The sequence below is a fragment of the Acomys minous genome (assembly GCF_964271855.1).
Source record: "Acomys minous genome assembly, chromosome: 6".
NCBI classification, from domain to species: domain Eukaryota; kingdom Metazoa; phylum Chordata; class Mammalia; order Rodentia; family Muridae; genus Acomys; species Acomys minous.
The window spans coordinates 48,576,226-48,596,083 of NC_140487.1; the positions used below are offsets into that span (position 1 = coordinate 48,576,226).

Genomic DNA, 19,858 nt, shown 5'->3' on the forward strand with positions numbered 1-19,858 from the left:
ATAGGTATACTATCTCAATACCTTAGACACCAACCAGGGGTAAAGTACTCAGCATAGGTACTCCCATCCTGTGGATGGGGGTCTTTTATTTCTTCAGGGATCAAGCCCCTTCTAGTCAAACGATCAAGCCACTATTTCACATGTGAGCATAATTTGTTTTCCAAGTGTTTTTTTAAAAAAATACTTCCTTTATTCTAGTTTGTCCTCTCACATGACCAAACATCGCCTCCCCAATTGTCTCATCTTCCCTTCCTGAATCTTTCCATCCACAATCCCCTTCTTTACTTTCCTATTAGCTAGATTCTCCTATACCACCTTAAAGAGTTGGAGCTAAGGACCTCATATGGGCAGAAGGTGTCCTGTTTGGCTATTGGAGTTTAGGTTAACCCAGAACTTTTTTCCATCCATTTTTAAAATTTAAAACAGAGTAATATTCCATTGTGTATGTGTACCACATTATCATTTTCTATTCACCATTGTGGGACATCTAGGCTGTCTCCATTTCCAGGGTACCATGACACAAATGTGCAGTATCTCTGTTGTAGGGATGCTGTTATTTGGTTATCTGTCCTGGAGTGATGTAGCTAGTTCCTACTGTAGATCTTCTTGCCTCTGCATCCTGACTGTTGGGGTTAAAAGCATGGTTTATTGTACCTTCCTGCCAGTGTTGTTAACTAACTGAAATTTATTCACTATCATGGATAAAGCTGTACAGTCTCTATATGTGGAAATCCTAATAATAAACCATGATACTTTCTTTAAAGATAGCAATTTTGCTTGCTAAACAGAACATGGCTACGTTGCTAGCTATTGGGAAAGTTCAACTGGGTGAACGATTGGAACCAAGGTTCTATCCCAACCATGGCAGCACAGACCTCTCTCTTGGTAGGATTCTAAACAAAGTTGTGCTATAACTGTATGCCTGAGAGGAAACAGAATTCTTGCAGCACAAGCAGTAACTAAACATAAATACTTATTTAAAAAAAATTTTTAACTATTTTAAAGGTATTAAAAAGGTGACAACATATAAAAACAAACTGAATAACTAAGCCCCACACTACAAAGGGGAAAGCTGTGTATTTGCTCCATCTGGTTGAATGAATACCTCCCTCAACTATTTTCACAAGAGTTCATATGCAGGTCTTTCCCACCTCTATTCCTTTCCTGTTATCTTTATCATTTTCTCTTTCTTTATCATTTCTTTCTTTGTCATGTAGCTAAGATTCTGTTCCGTTAGCAGATCGTTCCATGATCAGAGAGAATAGGGAGTAAATATTCCCACAGGAAATCTGGGCATATTGGTGCACAACTTTAATGACAGCACATTGAAGGCAAATGCCCTAGTTTAAATCCAATGGTCTATATAGTGAACTCCGGGTTTAGGAAATTGAGAAAGAACAGTTATGTGGGTTAAAAATTCTATGAAAATCATTTATTATTAGTATTAGTGGTGGGGATTTAAACTCTAGGCTTCCAACACACTAAGCACACACTTTAGCATTGAACTTTATTTGTCCATGAGGAAAATTCTAAGTGAAATACACAAGAGAGATTTTCTTTGTGGGCTATGTTTGGACACTGCTGGCTGAGAATATTATGGTTGAAATGAATCCACTCATCTAGAAATGAAGCCACAGTTGACTTCACCTTGTCTGGATCCACCCTCTCTCCCTATCATCTTGCTATAGGAGATAATAAATGTTATTGGTCACTCCCTTAGGTCTTAGATTACTTGAGGCCTAAATATGGTGTTCTGTTCAGAATATCTGATGATATGCATGGTTGCTCAGCTGAGGAAATTCACATTTGTACAGTCCAAGCCTGTTTGAAAGAGGTTGCCTTTGTGTAATTCTATTTCACAAGACCAAGCTCCGCTCAGCTGCTTTCACGGAAAACAGTCAGAGCTTTGGGGCTTACACTCCCTGTACCTTTTTGCCAGTGATCCACAGAATGCTGCCTGCTGCCCCAATTCCTATGCTAAACATATTTGGTCCGTATCAATGTATACACATGTATATATTTATCAATATACAATATTGATATTATACATATATTTTATAAAATGTTTATAAATAAATCATAATGGATTTAATTTATATGATATTTATAATATATGTGGCCCAGCTATATGTGTATAAATATATATGGCCATTATGTGGCCATATGTACATATAATGTGTATAAATTATGCTTGTTGAACAGATAAGAATAGCTTTAGTTAAGGCTAAAGAAAAATTAGAAAGCAACTAATGAAATATTGAAATGATGAAGAAGTATTGATCATCTCTTCAAAGGTGAAAATTATTTTTTTCCTGTTGAAAACAATACAAAATGGTCACTTAAAATGGATGAAGCTACAATGATTATACAAAACCAGATGTTATCTGGGTTTTGGATTTTCACACATTCAGGAGAGGAGTTGGAGGCAGAAAATGAAGAAAAGTCTTGGAAAAATGTTGAAGATTTAACAGCAAGTCAATCTGGACCATGAAGTTTTCTCAGCAGAGTCCTACTGGCCTGGCAGAGGTCCATGACAGCACACACAAAGCATTTTTGGATGAACTGGATCAGACTAGCTCCTGATCACTGCCAACTCCACAGAACGTTCTACAAGTCATTATTAGAAGACTTGAAGAAGACTGGGGCCAATGGGGCACTCAGTGAAGTCTTTATCCCTCCTGCATATGGGCCTGAATTTGATCCCTAGAACCTACCTACAAAGAAAGGTGGTCTCTGCTTGTAATAGGAACACTGAGGAGTCAGAGACAGGCAAATTCTTAGGGCTTACTGGTCAGTACACCTAGTCTGCTCAGCAAATAAAAGACCCTGTCTCAAAACACAACTTAGAGAGTGACCACAGAATATAACCTGAGGGGTTGTCCTCTGCATTACACACACACACACACACACACACACACACACACACACACACACACACACACACCACATATACAGAGAGAGAGAGAGAGAGAGAGAGAGAGAGAGAGAGAGAGAGAGAGAGAGAGAAAGGGTAATGGGGGAGGGGTGAGTGAATAACAGGGCTTGACCATGGGTCTAAGAGAGTTTTAAATGCCTTAGAGATTTGAGCTTGTGTCTTAGGGTGATTATATCTTGGAATAATAAAAGGATCACTACTGTCATTTGAGGTTTGCTTAGAGAGCATTTAAAGTCATAGTTTTTCTGTAATTGCTGTGCCATGATCAAGGCAACTGACCAAAAAAAAAAGTTACTTTTAGCCTAGGCTTCCTTCTAGAGCATTAGTATGCACACTGGCATGGCTAACTACAGCAGGTACATGGCATGGTGTCAGGAGCAGGAAGTTAAGAGAGCACATCTTGAACCCCAAGCAGAAAGCAGAAAGCATGAACCAAAAGTGTCACTGGGTCCTTAAACTGTCAAGCCTGCCTCCAGTGACGCACTTTCTCAAACAAAGATAGACCTCCTCAGCCTCCTCAAACAAGTTCACCAACTGGGAATCAAGTGTTCAATGTCCGATATTACAGGGCAGGGTACATCTTGTTTAAACCACCACACAGCTGCGTCTGAAAGGATGATGTACTCCTTGTAGACACGCAGTGCTATTTGGTTGATTAAACTAAATAAACTCAATGACTTCTCTAATTAAGCAGGACAGCCCAATGCAGCAAAGCATCATCTGGAAAAAGTTGTTCATATTAATGCAGTTTTGAGAACTAGTCCACCATGTGGTGCTGTGGAAAGGAACAGCCTTTCCTTACAGATATAAATGGTAGCATGCGTCATTAATAATCGGCAAGGGCAACAACCCCTGATTTGTTGAATTCTAAAAATTATCATGCTGCAAATGCAAATTTGTGCCTGCAACATTTTGCTGTTAGAAGAAAATTGATCTGTGGGTGAGTGATAATCCTCATGTGCATGAGCTCTGAGGAGATGTACCTGCCGTGGAATAGCAAATGAGGGGAGGGGGCACCTGGCACATGTTTGCTCTGGTTACAGGAGCTTGTTTTGAAACAGAAAAAAAACCAAAGTCTCATGAACAGTAGGACCTATTTTGTTCATGATACCTTGATTACCTTGATTCCATTTCATATTTTGGATTGACATATGTTATCCATATGATGCACTTGGTAAAAGCTGAGGGATTTGTAGATGATTTTGTGGATTCAAATTTTAAAGTAGCATAGCCAACACTATGTCTTTGCCTGTACTCTGGGATGACCCATGGTTCAGCCTGCTGCTATTCAGGAAATGAAGGAGTCAGGTCCCAAGATGATTACTAAGAACTCTCTCTAAATTGAGCCTGCAACATGCCTTGTTGTAAGGCATTTTCCCAGACAACATTATCCCTTGACTCTATTTGCCTTCAGAGTAACAAGAAAAACAGAAGTGCTGCACAAAGATGTTGTGTTTGCCAGCCCAGGGTTTTTACCTTTGCCTCGGAATTTGTGTTCAGGTGTTTGCTCTTAACTATACAGTAAACAGTGTCTCTGACAACTATAAACTTGTGTCAGTAAGAATAATGGCTTTACCATTATCTGTCCACATGAAAACATCCATGTCACCTTCCCAATTATTTAACGTATAAGACATCTGTAAATAATTTATTTTCTGCAATTTTTAACTGTAACTATTTAAAGCAGTTCCATGTTTCCAACATCTCTGATCTTACTTCCATAATAATCTATGTTGTCTTAATGTAAATCAGTTGCATAGTTTTGTAACTTAATGTGGACACCTATATTTTGGAATTATTTTCCTATAAAAAGAATATATGGTTCTGTGCAGTATATACACACAAAAAAAGTGAAATTACACAAAAATATAAGGAACTATTCAAAATGTTCATAGTAACTACATTTGTCTGAGTGTTTGGGTATTTTATGATTTTTAATATTTAAATCTTGTATGAATAAAACTAGGAAATAGAACATAGCCTCTGATTACTTTAGCAGAAGTATATTTTGTGTTTTCAAAGTTGGAGGTATGACTATTAAATTAAAGAGCGTTTATTCTCTAATATTATAACAATAGTTTTGCATTAATTTTATTATTATAAAATGGTAGATTTAAAACATCATAAATATAGAAGTTATTTTAGATAGAAAATATGCATCTGTCTTGTTAACTTATGTATAGATTTTTTTCTATGAATGAAATAAATGGTTGTATATCAACTATTGTTATATGTTGGAATATACTTCAAGTCTATTCACTATCAAAAAGCAATTATTTTTTTTTTAAGAGTAAGACACATTTCATACTTTCTGGGATTAAACCCAGCCTTCCATTAGTTCTTTGTTGATTTATGGGCCATCAGCAGTTGAAATACGTTTCATAAAAAGCCAATTCTCATTCTCAGATTAAAAGACACTTTGTCTAATAAGTAGTTTTTCTCTTAATTTTATGATCATGAATAATTCATCTATATCTTATGGATATAAAAATACTAGTTTTCATATAACTTGTTTGCAAAGTTAGCTTTGCAAACTACCTACTAGATCTATTCTGACCTAGTCTCTAGCTGTGTCTAATGATGTATGTGAGGAAGAGGTGGTTCTTTGAAAATATGTGCATTTATAAAGAATTAATCTCTGTGACATACAGGGACCAGGGAAGCCAGACACAATGGAAATGTGCTTTTCAGCACCATTGGTTGAAGAAACTATGTTTTCTTCACTGTACTTGTTTATTAAAATCTTTGGTGTCCATCAGGTGGCTGCGACTGTGTGTGTTTATATCTGGGTCTTCTCTCCCAGTCATCTATATGTTCGATTTTTGTTTTGTTTTGCCAGTATTTTGCTTTTTTCTGCAAACATGGCTCTGTGGTATAACTTCAATTACTGTATGATAATACCCACAAAACTGTTTTACTTTCCTCAAGATCACTTCAATTAAAAGGAGAATTTGAATCTTCTGTGTGCATTTTAACATCGTTTGATCTCACGTCCCCTGGATGGGGAGGCCTGGTGGCACTCAGAGGAAGGATAGCAGGCTACCAAGATGAGACTTGATACCCTATGAGCATATACAGGGGGAAGAGGTCCCCCTCAGGAACAGTCATAGGGGAGGGGAATAAGGGGAAAATGGGAGGGAGGGAGGAATGGGAGGATACAAGGGATGGGATAACCACTGAGATGTAACAAGAATAAATTAATAAAATTTTAAAAAACATCATTTGGTTTCTTCTTTAAAGAAAAACATTGACATTTTGATGGGAATTGTATTGACTACGTAGATTGCTTTTGGTATGATAAACACTTTTACAATGTTATTCTTTCAACCCATGATCATGGAAGATTTGTCCCTCTTCCAATATCTTCCTTAAGCTCTTTCCTCAGCGTTTAAAGCTTTCTTTGCAGCAGTAGTCCATTTCCTTGTTCAGGGTTGTGATCTTTTGAATTTATATTTTCTGAATTTTTCTCTGTTTATTTAAGCTGCCTTACAAACATGGATGCTCACATGCTTCGTGTTTTAATTCTAGCTGTGGTCTATGTCTACTAGTGCTTTATAGGTTTTACTATTCAATATAAAATTTATTCATTTATAATACTTATAGTAAAAATGAGATTGTATATTTCTGCTAGTAATTGTATTAGATTGTGCTGGAAAGCAAGTTTATGTATATATACATAAATTAGTTTTAGTGAGAGTACCCTAAGTATGCACTATTTTAAATAATATGTAGGGTTGACAGCACACAAATGTTATGGTCTGATAATGCATGATATAATGATTTTCTTAAATGTAACTAGTATTTAAATAAAATATATGATAATAAAATCAACATACACCTTAGGAAAAAATATATATGGAGCTGAGTGGATTCATTAATATGTTGTGCTTATACAGACATGAGGGCCTGATTTGGAACCCAGCTTCCATTTATAAGGGAGGGCATCGTTGTGCATGCTTATCACCCCAAAGCATAGTACATAGGTTATATCAAATGGGGTGAGGGTGATGTAAAAGCTGAAAGAAAGCCTTAAAGTACCCCTTAGTGTTAGCCACAAGACACCTCTCATGTGTAAGGATAAACCGATTGTTGGTAGTAAAGAGACATGAAAAGGCTTGAAGATATTTCAGGCATTGGGCTCAGCAACATGAGTCTGCAAGGTAAATGGCACTATAAAACACACACACACAGGAGGCTGGAGAGATGGTTCAGAAGGTGACAGTACCTACTGCTCTTGCAGAGGATGTTAGTTTTGCTCCCAGCCCCTATTGAGGGCAGCCAAAAACTTCCTCCAACTCCAAGCCCAGCAATTAGATGCCCTCTTGTGGATGCCACAGGCAACTGCACTCACGCATTCACATTCCCACATACAAATACAATTAAAAATAATTTGTAAACATTATTTTTTTAAAACGTACATCTTTCTTAAAATGAACACTGACCATGGGTGTTATTATACTTTTTCTCTCTTTTTCCTTAAAATGCTTCTTTTTTATTAATTCATTCATATTACATCTCAATTGTTATCCCATCCCTTGTATTCCTCCCATTCCTCACTCCCTCCTGCTTTCCCCTTATGCCCCTTCCCTATGACTGTGACTGAGGTGGACTTCCTCCCCCTGTATATGCCCATAGGCTGTCAAGTCTCTGCTTGGTAGCCTGCTATCCTTCCTCTGAGTCCCACCAGGCCTCCACATCAAGGGGACATGGTCAAATATGAGGACCAGAGTTCGTGTGAAAGTCATACCCCACTCTCCACTCAACTGTCCGTTGGATAGATCTGTGTCGGGGTTCGATGTTTACTGCACATATGGTCCTTGGTTGGTGCCTTAGTTTGAGCAGGACCCCTGGGCCCAGATCCACCCGTCATAATGTTCTTTTTGTAGGTTTCTAGGACCCACTGGATCCTTCTACTTTGCCATTCTCTCATGCTTCTCTCATCTAGAGTCCCAATAGAATGTCCTCCCCTCTGTCTCAGTTTTCTGATAAGTGAATGCTTTCATGGGACATGCTCCTCGGACTAATGTCCAGATATGAGTGAGTATATATAATGTGAGTCTTTCTGCTTCTAGGTTAATTCACTCATTATAATCATTGCTTGTTTAATCCATTTTCCCACAAATTTCAGGAATTCCTTGTTTTTAATGGCTGAGTAGTATTCCATAATGTAAATGTACCACAGTTTCTTTATCCAATCTTCTACTGAGGGACACTTAGGCTGTTTCCATGTTCTGGCTATTATGAATAAGGCTGCTATAAACATGGTTGAGCACATGTCCCTGTTGTGTGCTAGAGCTTCTTCTGGGTATATTCCAAGGAGTGGAATAGCTGGATCTTGAGGAAGCCATATCCCCAGTTTTCTGAGATCCCACCAGACAGATTTCCAAAGTGGTTGTTTGCATTCCCACCAGCAATGAAGGAGTGGTCCTCTTTCTCCACATCCTCACTAGTATGTGGTGTTGCTTGAAGAAGTCAAATTACCCCTATTTGCAGATGATATGATAGTGTACATAAGTGACCCCCAAAATTCCACCAGAGAACTATTACAGATTATAAACACATTTAGCAAATTGGCTGGATACAAAATTAACTAAAAAAATCAGTAGCCTTCCTATATACAAATGACAATCATACAGAGGAAGAAATTAAGAAATCTACACTCTTCTCGTTAGTCACAAGCACTATAAATATCTAGGAGTTACTCTAACCAGCAAGTAAAGGACTTGTTTGAAAAATCTTTAAGTCCCTGAAGAAAGAGTCTGAAGACAACTTGAGAAGATGGAGGGGTCTCCCTTGTTCATGGATCAAGAGAACTAACATAGTAAAAATGGCCTTCTTACCAAAAGCAATTTGCAGATTCAATGCAATCCCTATCAAAATACCTACACAATTTTTAAAGACATTGAAATGTCAATTCTCAACTTCATATGGAAATACAAAGAATTCAGAATAGCTAAAAATATCTTATACAATAAAAGATCCTCAGGAAAAATCTCCATACCCTATCTCAAACTGTACTATAAATCAAAAGTAATTAAAACAGCATGGTACTGGCACAGCAATAGGCTGGTTGATCAATGGAATCAAATCAAAGACCCAGATATGAATCCACACACGTATAGTCACTTGATTTTTGACAAAGAAGCCAAATCTATTCAATGGAAAAAGAATAGCATCTTCAACAAATGGTGCTGGTCCAACTGGGTGTCTTCATGTAGACACTAATAATAGAGAAAATTAATGGCATTTTAAAATTGTTATATAAATTATGAAAATGTAAATAAATGCAATTTATTAAATTTTGGTTTTACCAAAACTTTTGGATTCTAATTAGCAAAAACTAAGGCAGACATTGTTATAGTTTGGATAGTGAATATCCCATGCTAAAACAGTACCGAGGTTGGTGCTATTTGAAGTATAGTAAAGTATTAATACTATATGAGAGTTTATGAAGTGATTACTGTGCAACGTAAACACATTATAAATGCATCCACTTTGACTTACAGTGATATAAATTTACATTTTTTAAACATTTCAACAATGAAATCCATGGAAACTGTGGAAACATGGATGCCACCAGGAAAGTGACAATATTTTGAATTTAGCCTATGCTACACTTCTCTACTCAGTGTGTAACGGCATACACTAATAAAGCAAAACAGTAGATTGCAGGCTACATGGGCCAGTTTCAGCACAATGATGCTGTGTTTAATTCAGTCTAGTTAGATTCCATAAATATTAGCTCCAAAACACTTACTCTAATTTCACATATTGTCTCAGTTTCATATGGCAAACTCCAAGATATTCCCCTTGTTTTTTTTGGATTCCTATATGATTAAAGTTAAAAAAACAAAAACCAAAATTTAACCAAGCATGCTACTTATTTAAATAACACAACATCCACAATTTGGAATTACTATCAGAGATGTAGATATAAAAATTTAAAAATCTAATCAAAGTCAGAACTTGGAAAATTATGTGATATCCACTAACTAACTACTCCATGTAATCAAGTTTGACAATTCCAGGCTTTCAGCATCTCAATGTGAAGCTTTCAAAGACCTTCGTCATTTAATTGAAAATATAGATCGATCATCTTTCGATTACTATTACAGAATACTTGAGGCAATTAACTTATAAAGAATAAAGTTTATATGTTTCTTTGGCTGGTTTTTTGGTTTATAATTTTGCCGCATGGTTGGGTTTTTGTTGTTGTTTGTTTGCTTTTGTTTTGTGTTGGATGTTAATGTTGTTGGCTTAGGGAAGACTAACATGGAAAAACAGCAGAAGAAACCATCGTCCTCCTAAGTAAAGTCAGGGGAGCAGAAAGAGAAGGGGTAAGTATTATGGTACTACGTCAAGGGCCCAGGCTCAAGTGACCTAGGAGCCTCCTCTAGTGTTCTCCAGTTCTGCAATACTTCAAGTAGCACCAACCTAGGTGCCGCCATATCGTAAGACATTCATTATCCTAACCATAGCAATGACTGCCTTATTTCGTTTTTGCTAATTAGAATCCAGAGTTTTGGGTAAAACCATGATCCTCACGTCAATGCTCTGATTTTCTGAACAGAACTTAAGGTGCAAAATAAATGAGAATATGTTAGCAGAGGTTTTTCAGAATTCTTTATTATTATGAGCTGTCCTCTATGTTGGCTTATAAACTGCAATGCTGTAATGAACCTAAGTAATCAAACCACACAGTGAGTAATGAGATCAAATGTAAAATACCTCATGAAAACTTTGCTGTTTGAAAGAAAATCAATCTGTTCATAAACTTTGTGAGTGTGTGTCTTGCAACAGATACAGAGCTGAAATGTAATACACTTGTTTTTAATGAACTGATCCTGTTGACTAAGCATGCCTGCAGCAATGCGTAGCCCCAGGTGGAACCTGATCCCACGGCCCTCTAGGATTTATTCACTATAATAGTAGCTTTCTGCCTTGTATGAGAATTGAGCCTGCTTCTGTAATTTTGTTTTTCTGTTCACAGCTAGATAATGTCATCTGAGGTAATAGAAGAGCCTTGCTTCAGAAATTAAAATTGTCCATTTTAAATTGTTAATTAACTCCCTCCCCAATCTTCCTTCCAGGTAGGTTTGTTTTCCTGCAAGCCCAGGCAACCTTGGAGTAGCTGTCAAGAAGTCTTCAGGGGAGGGAGAGACTGCATTCAGCACTTGCTCTGTCCTACGGAAGCTGTCTGAATGTGGGGCAGTAATGCAGAATATCATTCTTTGTTTTCCTCATTCTTTATAATGAGATCGCAGTTATGTTTCCTGCCAAACATTATGTCCAGATTTGTAATGAGGATGTGTGGACAACACATGCTTTAGTTCTGCACTGTGTAGGTTCCCCTTTTTAAAAATTTACTATTAGTTGTTTATGTCACTTCAAAAATTAAATCATTGAAAATCATGTTTAAGAGAAAATACTTGATGTGGCATGTTATGTGATTAACCATTATTCATGAATGTACAAGCAAGCACATTTAATAGATGGTAGGTAAGGTACCAACAACTATATACACATGATTGATTTTTTATGCCAATATTGACCAATCAGAACTCACTTGTCATAACTTTGAAAGATATTCCCCAGTCTTAAAAGTTCTACAGTAAACAAATTCCAAGTGTCAAAGGGAAGAACAACTTCAAGATTATTAAACATTTATTGAAAATAACTGTACGTGTAATTCATTTATCTCCATAAATATGCAGGAGTTATTTGCAAACAATTCCTCAACAGTATATGAAGTACAGTTCATATGAAATTGATATAGTTTATACATGTAGTCATTACAATTGATTGAGAAATTCTTATTGTATCAATGAAATGAAATAATTATGTTGAATATAAATCATATTTTATTAAAATTTTAAAATATTTATAACGCCAGCATATTATTTTTAATAAATGTCTTTCCTTTTAAAAACATTTCTTTACAAAGATTTATCTAAGAAGTTAAAAATAAGTGAACTATATATAGATAATCTACATATGTGATTAGGATTAAAATAAATATTGCATATTTAAGCTATTTTAGAGAGAATTCCATCCAGTTAATATCTATATAGAATAAAACATAAGTGGAAGACTTTACTCTATGCCTTGTGACCTCCTGTCTCTAAGGTGCTGAAGCTAATTAACAGTTACTTTTCTATAGAAACTGGAATACATCAGGACCATTTTGCTCTTTGCTAACCTCTTTACCTGAAACAGTAGATAGGTTGTTGTTAATTGTACACTTTGCTGTAATTATCAAAGTTTTGGTAAATCTGGTGGCTTATAATCTTACTATAATACTATTAATATTCAGAACCATAGTTAGGAGAAAAAGCAAACCCTGTTTCACTAATTCTTCACAATGGTGAAGATGATTTAAAAAAAAAAAAGCTGTTCAGAGTAGTAAGAAAAAAGTGTTTCAAGAAATTGTCTCTCGTTAAGGAAGCTAATAAAAGTGGAAAGCCCCCAAAAGAAAGTCTCCAAGTCTTCAAGTTAACGCTACTGAAGTGTTAGTGTTCAGTACTGAAGGCTACTACTGGTTGTCAAGTTGAATGTCTAGAGAGTCAAATAAAACTCAAGCTGCTGGGCACACTTGTGGGTGGATTGTCATATTCACCGTCAGATTATTTGAAGCAGGAAGATCCACTGTAAGTCTGTGCCACAGCTGATGGTGGCAGACCAAATAAAATGGCACCAAAGAAGGAAGCTTTGCTTTCTGGCTACTGGCCCTCACTCTCACGGCCAAGTTTGCCTATCCTGCTGCTGCAGCCAGTATTAAAACCTACCTCTTTCAGGACTCTAACATAAACTGAAGATCAGCTCTCCAGAAATTCCAGCACCAAAAGGGGCACTGTCTCTATAATGCTGACTACGTGCAGACTGATGGACTGAAATACTGGAAACTTGGTCTTTATGTCAGGAGACAAATATCGCTGGATACTGGGACCACAGTTTTTAAGCTAGACTTAGATAAATTCCCTCTATTACACACACACACACACACACACACACACACAGACACACACACACACACACACAGACAGACACACACACACAGACACAGACACACAGACACACACACACACACACACACACACACTCACACACACTCACACACATTCTATCAGTTATGATCCCCTAGAGACCTCTGACTAATGCCAAGACCCATATCGGTATCAACCTTTCTATGACAAGTTATACAAGAAGGAAGCATGGATGGAGGAGATGGAGGTTTGCATACTCATTATAAAAAGAGAATAGCTGCTCCCTGCTCTGTCAGACAGTAGCTAACCCATCTCCGGAGACATTTCCGTTTCTGTCTTGCTAGTTTCTCTGATCGTTGCTTTTTATCTCCATCTCAAATATCTCTTATTTTTAAAAACTAGATTTATCTATTCATTCATTTATTCATTCATTTATTTATTTATTAAGCATACAAGTGTTTTGTTTCTTTGTATGGACATACCCAAGGAGGTCGGAAGACAGTGCCAGATCCCTTAAAACTAGATTTCAAAGAGCTTTGATCTACAAAATGGATGTTGTGGACCAATCCCATGAATTCGGCAAGAGCAACACATGCTCTGAAGCTCTGCTCCACCCTCCAGTACTCAGATTCCTCTTCTTGCCCACCTCTCATTCACAGCTATACCATTATTTCTCTTAGTGTTGCAGGGGTGTTTTCTTTCTGGGATTCAACTACCTCCTGTTTGCAGTTGACTTCTGTGGATTGCCCAATCGCTCTGTGCACTGGCTTAAACTTAAATCCTTTCATGCACCTGGCTGTGAGAATCTATACATAAGCACTTACCATGCTGCCCTGAATATACTGAGAACCAAAAACAAAGCAAAACAAAAATCTCTTGTCCCAGTTTTTGTTTTTTTGTTTTTGGTTTAGCATTGCTTTTGAATTTCCTTGTACTTTTCATTGAGGTAGATGAAAAGTTGAGTAATTATCCTTGTTTCTGCTTTTCTAACAACACTAAGGCAGAGTGGAACAGGTGAAAAGCTCTAGTCACACTGCTCTGTTGCAATTATCTTATCCGTATGGCCTACGAAGCCACTAATTGATACAATGAAACTGTAGTGTATTTTAAAGCTGCAAGCACTATGTTGGGCAGAATCTAAACTACTACTAACATACTAGTAAACTAAAATAAACTACTCTAATCCTATGGCCTCAAAACCTACGCATATCCCAATCACTTGCCAATCTGATCCTCTTCGGGTGGCTTCCCCCCTTCAACTCTCAACTGTCCAGCAACCAGCTTTTCCAACCTCCCTTGGAAGCCTTGCCTTCTACTTCCTGTTTTTCTGCTCAGCTGATTGGCTAAATACCACCTTATTGACAACTGCTACACCCACTCAAGGCATTTCTCCACACTGCCCTCACTGACTTTCAGATCCATCTTCACAACGGGATGAGATCCATATAGACTATAAGGAAGAAGAATTTTATGTCTTTCTGTGGTCAAACACAACCATATTTTGTCCCAACTGTACTTTTGTCTATCACATCCCAAGCTCTCATAGAGTTCTTTGTTCACAGCAAGAGCTTAATGCTGAGTTAATGAATGAATAATGATTTAGTTATTGACACTTGAATATGGTATGCAGGTTGTCAGGATGCAATGTAACCTAATGTCTCTGTATGAAATTCATTCTTAAACTAGTTTATAACTTTGTATATAGCTAAGTTTTAAGCTATGTTTTATTATCATTGATATGATAGAACCATAAATATAATGTCTATAAAGCTATATCAGCTGTGGGAATTATCCAGTCTTCCAAATCATAGAAATCCCTCAACTAGCTTATTTCATCATATGCTTAGAAGAATTTTTTAAACCATGTTATAAATACATTTCCGAATGCAATATGTATAACTATGGATATAGGCATCACTATTCATGTATCTACAAGCATGCCATATGGGAATTCACTGTTAATCCATTTACCCCCGTGGGAAGTTGGTCTGACATGTTTTTATGCTAATTACTGCTTGGTGTCTCTGTTCCCCAAGATTGCTATGTAACCTTGCCTACAATTTTATTCCTGTTTGACCAATTAAAAAACCAACACACCTGAGCAAGCAAATGGGATAGGCATGGCTAAAATTCCTGGATTGTTGAGAGGCAGAGAGAATCTTGGGAAAGAGGAGACAGAGGAAGTAGGATAATTGCCAAGGGATGGAATAGAGTCATGTGGCCCAGAGAAGGGACTCTGAAGTCCACCATGGAAAGAGACAGGCAAAGTGAAGAACAACAGCAAGTAATTTGAGATTATGGATGGTGGTACCACAAATAGAAATCAATAGAAGCAGATGGAAGGGAATGGAGACTGGGAGTTATTGGAGGATAACTTAAGGGGTAATATCTGCCTTGCCCCAGGTAAAGACTTATTAAAATACATCAAGTGTCTGTGTTCTTATTGATTGCTAGCAAGTTGGAAAATACAGCCATATCAAAAATTAGCCTAATAATAAATATTTATTAGACCCTATTTATTACTGAAGTTGAAGGCTAGCAAATGTTTATAAACCTTGCGTTATTTTTGTCTATGCACAGAAAACTAATAGCAATGGCCTGTGAGCCCGCATGTAGAATTCATTCTTGTTTGAAAGCTGGCCTAATCAGACATTTTTTATTTAACAAGTACATAGTAACTAATATTTTTTATTATTTTGGTTTGTTTATATAAGCATAATGAAATACATAAAACTATAAAAAGTGAATGAAGATTTTTATTAAAAATGTGATCAAGGCTGGAGAGATGGCTCCATGTTTAAGAGCACTGACTGCTCTTCCAGAGGTCCTGAGTTCAATTCCTAGCAACCACCTGGTGCCTCACAACCATCTATAATGTGATTTGATGCCCTCTTCTGGCCTGCAGGTGAACATGCAGACAGAGCACTGTGTACTCTGTACATAAATAAATAAATCTTTTTTAAAAAACTATGATGAAACCCCCAAATATGTTTAAAAACAAGGAGATAAAAATAGAGAAATTAGAGATGCATAAAATAAATATAATTTTAGCTGTTTAAAAATATTTTTATATTTTTTAAGTTGTAGTTCATTAAGTCTTAATAGTGTGTAGTGAAGTTTGCAAAAGAGGAAAGGCTTAAAATAGTGTTGGAAAAACAGCACTCCACTCTAATTGGCTGAAGCTTTTCTTCCTTTGTTCACTAGTGGAGTTTATTCAGTGTTTCTCTGCTAAGTTCCAAAACAACATATTTAGCCATAAGTATCTTCAACTATTGAATGGAGAGTAGATTTATTATGCTTTTGACCTAACTGGATAGAATAACTGCCCCTTATACACGACTATTTAAACTGCAGAGTGCACCTCCAATATATCTCTGTCTCCACCACTCCCTGTTTCAGGATGACTGACACAGACACTACAGATCCCAAAGCAGATGGTCCTATCTAGACGGCCTGGGGAGGAAATGAAGATCTTGGGTCTTACTTAGGCTTACTTTCAAAAATACCCAGAAATGCTGATCAAAATACTCATCTCTAAAACGATGCATTCTCACACTCATGCCAGTGAGAGACTTGCAAGTTAGATATTATGCAAAGCAGCCAGGCTGAGTGCTAGAAGGTAATCATGAATGGAGCTTTGTTCTTATAAGCAGAACACATTTTTTGTGGCTGTATAAAAAGATGTTTATCCATAAAAGTTCATTTCCCACTCTGTGCTTTAGTTTCTTATGAAGTTATGCTGTCTATAAGAAGCATTATGATGAGTCACTACAGCTATTGTTGTGATTTCTCCTGTTAGAAAGGAAAGCAGAAAACGTTTGTAACTATTAACTAACATTTTCTCAGTTGTATTCATATTGTTAATGTGCCCTTGCTCACATAAACATGAGTCCCACATTCTTTAACACAGTTTCAATGATTAGAAAAAAAACAAATCTGGGATATTGGAACAGAAACTTAATATGTATTGGCCCCACACTATTCTAATTTGCTGTATGATGCAGAACTAAATTTAGAACCATAAAAGAATTAAAACACATTTTGAGGCAATACATTGAAATATAAAGACAGACAAACTAAATTACATGAATAACAGAGAAGAAGAAAAAGGCACGAATTCTATCTGAAAGTAAATAAGCGATGCAAGTTATAAAGAAGATTTCCAGGGATGTATCGCTGAAAATATCTGGAGAATATAAATCAATTACCTGAGGCCATACTGCAAAAGCTAGGGTGTTAAATTCTGACTGACACCACAAAACTTATGTTCTTCATGATGCTGTTCTTGTCCACTTTACAGCGCTGATTGAGTGGGACTACATAAAGTTCACAATGCAAGGTTACAGAAGCAAGGTGCCTGTCAGAGCTTTGTCTGTGTAATGTTGCCTGAGAAACCTCATAAAAAACACTGCTATTTCTCTGGAACTGGTCTTAGTTTTGTTTTGTTTTTTTTTTAAGAAAGGAACTGAATTCAATGTAAAGCAGAGTACTTCTATTAGTTTTGCATTCAGTGCCAATAGAATACTTAATCTACATCAGGTACCATTCAAAAACTTTATAAACACAAGCCACTCAGCTCACGAGAAATTTGAGGGACCGCCTAGATAAGGCCTGTGAACAATACTGAGATTTGTTTAATGCCACATAATGGGAGAAGGTGCTGTTTTTGAACTCAGGCTTACCGAACGAGGCCTGTTACTGGGTTTCTGAACTCATTCACATCCAGTGGTCACACAATCTCCAGCCATTTTTTTTTTTAGGTCTGCCAAAAACCAAGACTCGTGTTTATGAAGTAAGACTTATGTACGCTGATAGGTGTTGGTGTGCCTCCTCATTTGCATTCTGGAGCTGATCATAAGCCTGGTTATGGTTCCTCTTTTCAACTTTTTGCTTGCAACAATCTGTTTTACAGATGTTGCCTCCCTCAATGCCCGTGCTGTGATTGGAGGGTTCCTTGGGTGGGACTGAAGCACACAACCAAGCTTTGTAGATAGCCCTTTCAAAATCAAGCAGGTGTAAAACTTTTACTATGTTAACACTGATAAGTGTAATGAACTTAAACAAAATCTAACTGTCCCAGATAATTCTTATAACTCATTTTCCTCTTATAATTATTACCCAAGCAAGCAAAGACTACCAAAAGAGTGGAAAACTGTCCACTCAAAAGCTGGGCGCAATGTAATCTCAGCACTTGGGGAAGCAGAAGCAGGCAGATCTCTGTGAGTTGGAGGCCAGCCTGGTGTACAAAGTGAGTTCAGGACAGTCGAGGCTACATAGAGAAACCCTGTCTCAAAAGAAAAAAAGAAAGAAGAAAAGAAAAGAAGAGAGAGAGAGAGAGAAAGAAAGAAAGAAATGGAACAAAATAAAAGAAAACTGCCCACTCAGGTAATCTAATGCTCCAGAAGAACTGGGAATCGGCTTTCTAAAAACTCTTCGAGACAAAACCAGGAAACTGGAAGGACCATTTTCTTCTAACCTCTCTGAGCCACAATTTTCTTTAACAATAAAACAGAAAACAGCAGCACAGTAAACATCCCCAAAGCACTTACATATTCAGCTTGGCATATTATAGTTCATTTAACTCTCAACACAACCCTATGAGGGAGGCAGTTGCACAGCTCCCCACGTTAAGGGTGAGAAAGGGGAGTGCACTGCTGTGTCTAATGGCTTCCTTCTACTGTTACAGTAAGTGACTTCCTGGGGTCCGTTCTGTGCATCCTGGCTCTACAGCCTGTGACTTCCTTCATCGCCAGACTGTCCTCCCTGTCCTTCTAAGTCACACTTCACAGTCTGAGTATTAATTCTGGAGCTGCCATCATGATCCTAGTCCAATATGTCAAAGATGGGCAGAGGAAAAGAAATACGAAGACCTAGGGTGATTCTCATGCCTTTCTCTAAACTTCTTGAATAATATAACTGACCAGTCACTCATTTAACATTCCAGGATATATATATATATATATATATATATATATATATATATATATATATATATATATATATATATTTGGTATATACTCTGAATTTGAAAAAAGTAGTAGAGTGCTGGAGTTCAGCTCTGGATGAGGGTGGGGCCCTGAAGAAGGGTGTGTGTAAGAGCGAAGAGGAAAGAAAGAATCAGACGTGGGGCACCCTTCAGTTCTTTTGATGAGAGACGGGACAGAGAGGAAGCCTTGATGGCTCTACCTACTCTGACAATGTATGTCTCTTGTAAGTTTTATTAATACACAGAATCATTTCCTTAAAAACTTTAATCATTGATTACACAGCTTGAAATGTTTTTGGCTACATAAGTATATAGGAACAAAGAAAACAAAGTAAGCAAACAGCAAATTTCCTGAGAACTAAAAATTAACTTTTAGGATAAAATCTAAAAACTTTCTTCCTTATGATTAGTATCGTAAAGCCCTGTGGTTACAAAAGATATTAAACAAAGCAACTCTATTTGATTTTTATTTTGAGTTGGCATATGATTAATAGATCAAAGATCAATCCCTCCACCTGGTACCCTAAACTTGTCTTCCTGACCCTTAATTAATCCTTTCTTTTCCTTAATTTAGCTTTCTTTTTAAAATATTATGTGCCCCCCCCTTTTTTTTTTTTTTACTTAAAAGCAGCTGGTCCCTTTGTCTTTCCAGAACATCAGGAAAGTCCTGGCCTGTCAAGTTTACTCAAAAGGGCAGGCAGTTCACTGAGACAACATGCCTGTCTCTGTGACTTTGTCTTGAGCTTCTATATCAACCCAACTTCTATCTTTACTGTAGTTTTGTAAAGAATAGAAAACTATTAGAACTTTAGGGCTGTTTCCAATATCTTCCTTTAACTTCATCATAAACTTTTAATTCAGTGCAATTTCTATCTTTATTATAATCCTGTGAAGGAAACTTAGAATTTTAAAACTGTTTTCTTTTGCTTCTAGGTAGGCACCAAGGTCTGTTGA

General features: G+C 36.9%; 1 protein-coding gene across 3 annotated transcripts in view; it reads right to left on the bottom strand.

The window, feature by feature from the left end:
* CCSER1 (coiled-coil serine rich protein 1) overlaps positions 1 to 19,858 on the bottom strand; it is a 1,085,521-nt gene that overhangs the window by 330,320 nt on the left and 735,343 nt on the right. Inside the window, exon 11 of one of the 3 annotated variants that reach the window (XM_084787314.1) lies at positions 8,398 to 8,418. The exons of the other annotated variants lie outside the window; for them this stretch is intronic. Coding sequence (XP_084643440.1) covers positions 8,413 to 8,418 — 6 coding nt within the window. The 3' untranslated portion in view covers positions 8,398 to 8,412. Of the gene's footprint in view, positions 1 to 8,397; positions 8,419 to 19,858 lie in introns of those variants that run through there. 3 annotated transcript variants of the gene reach the window in all.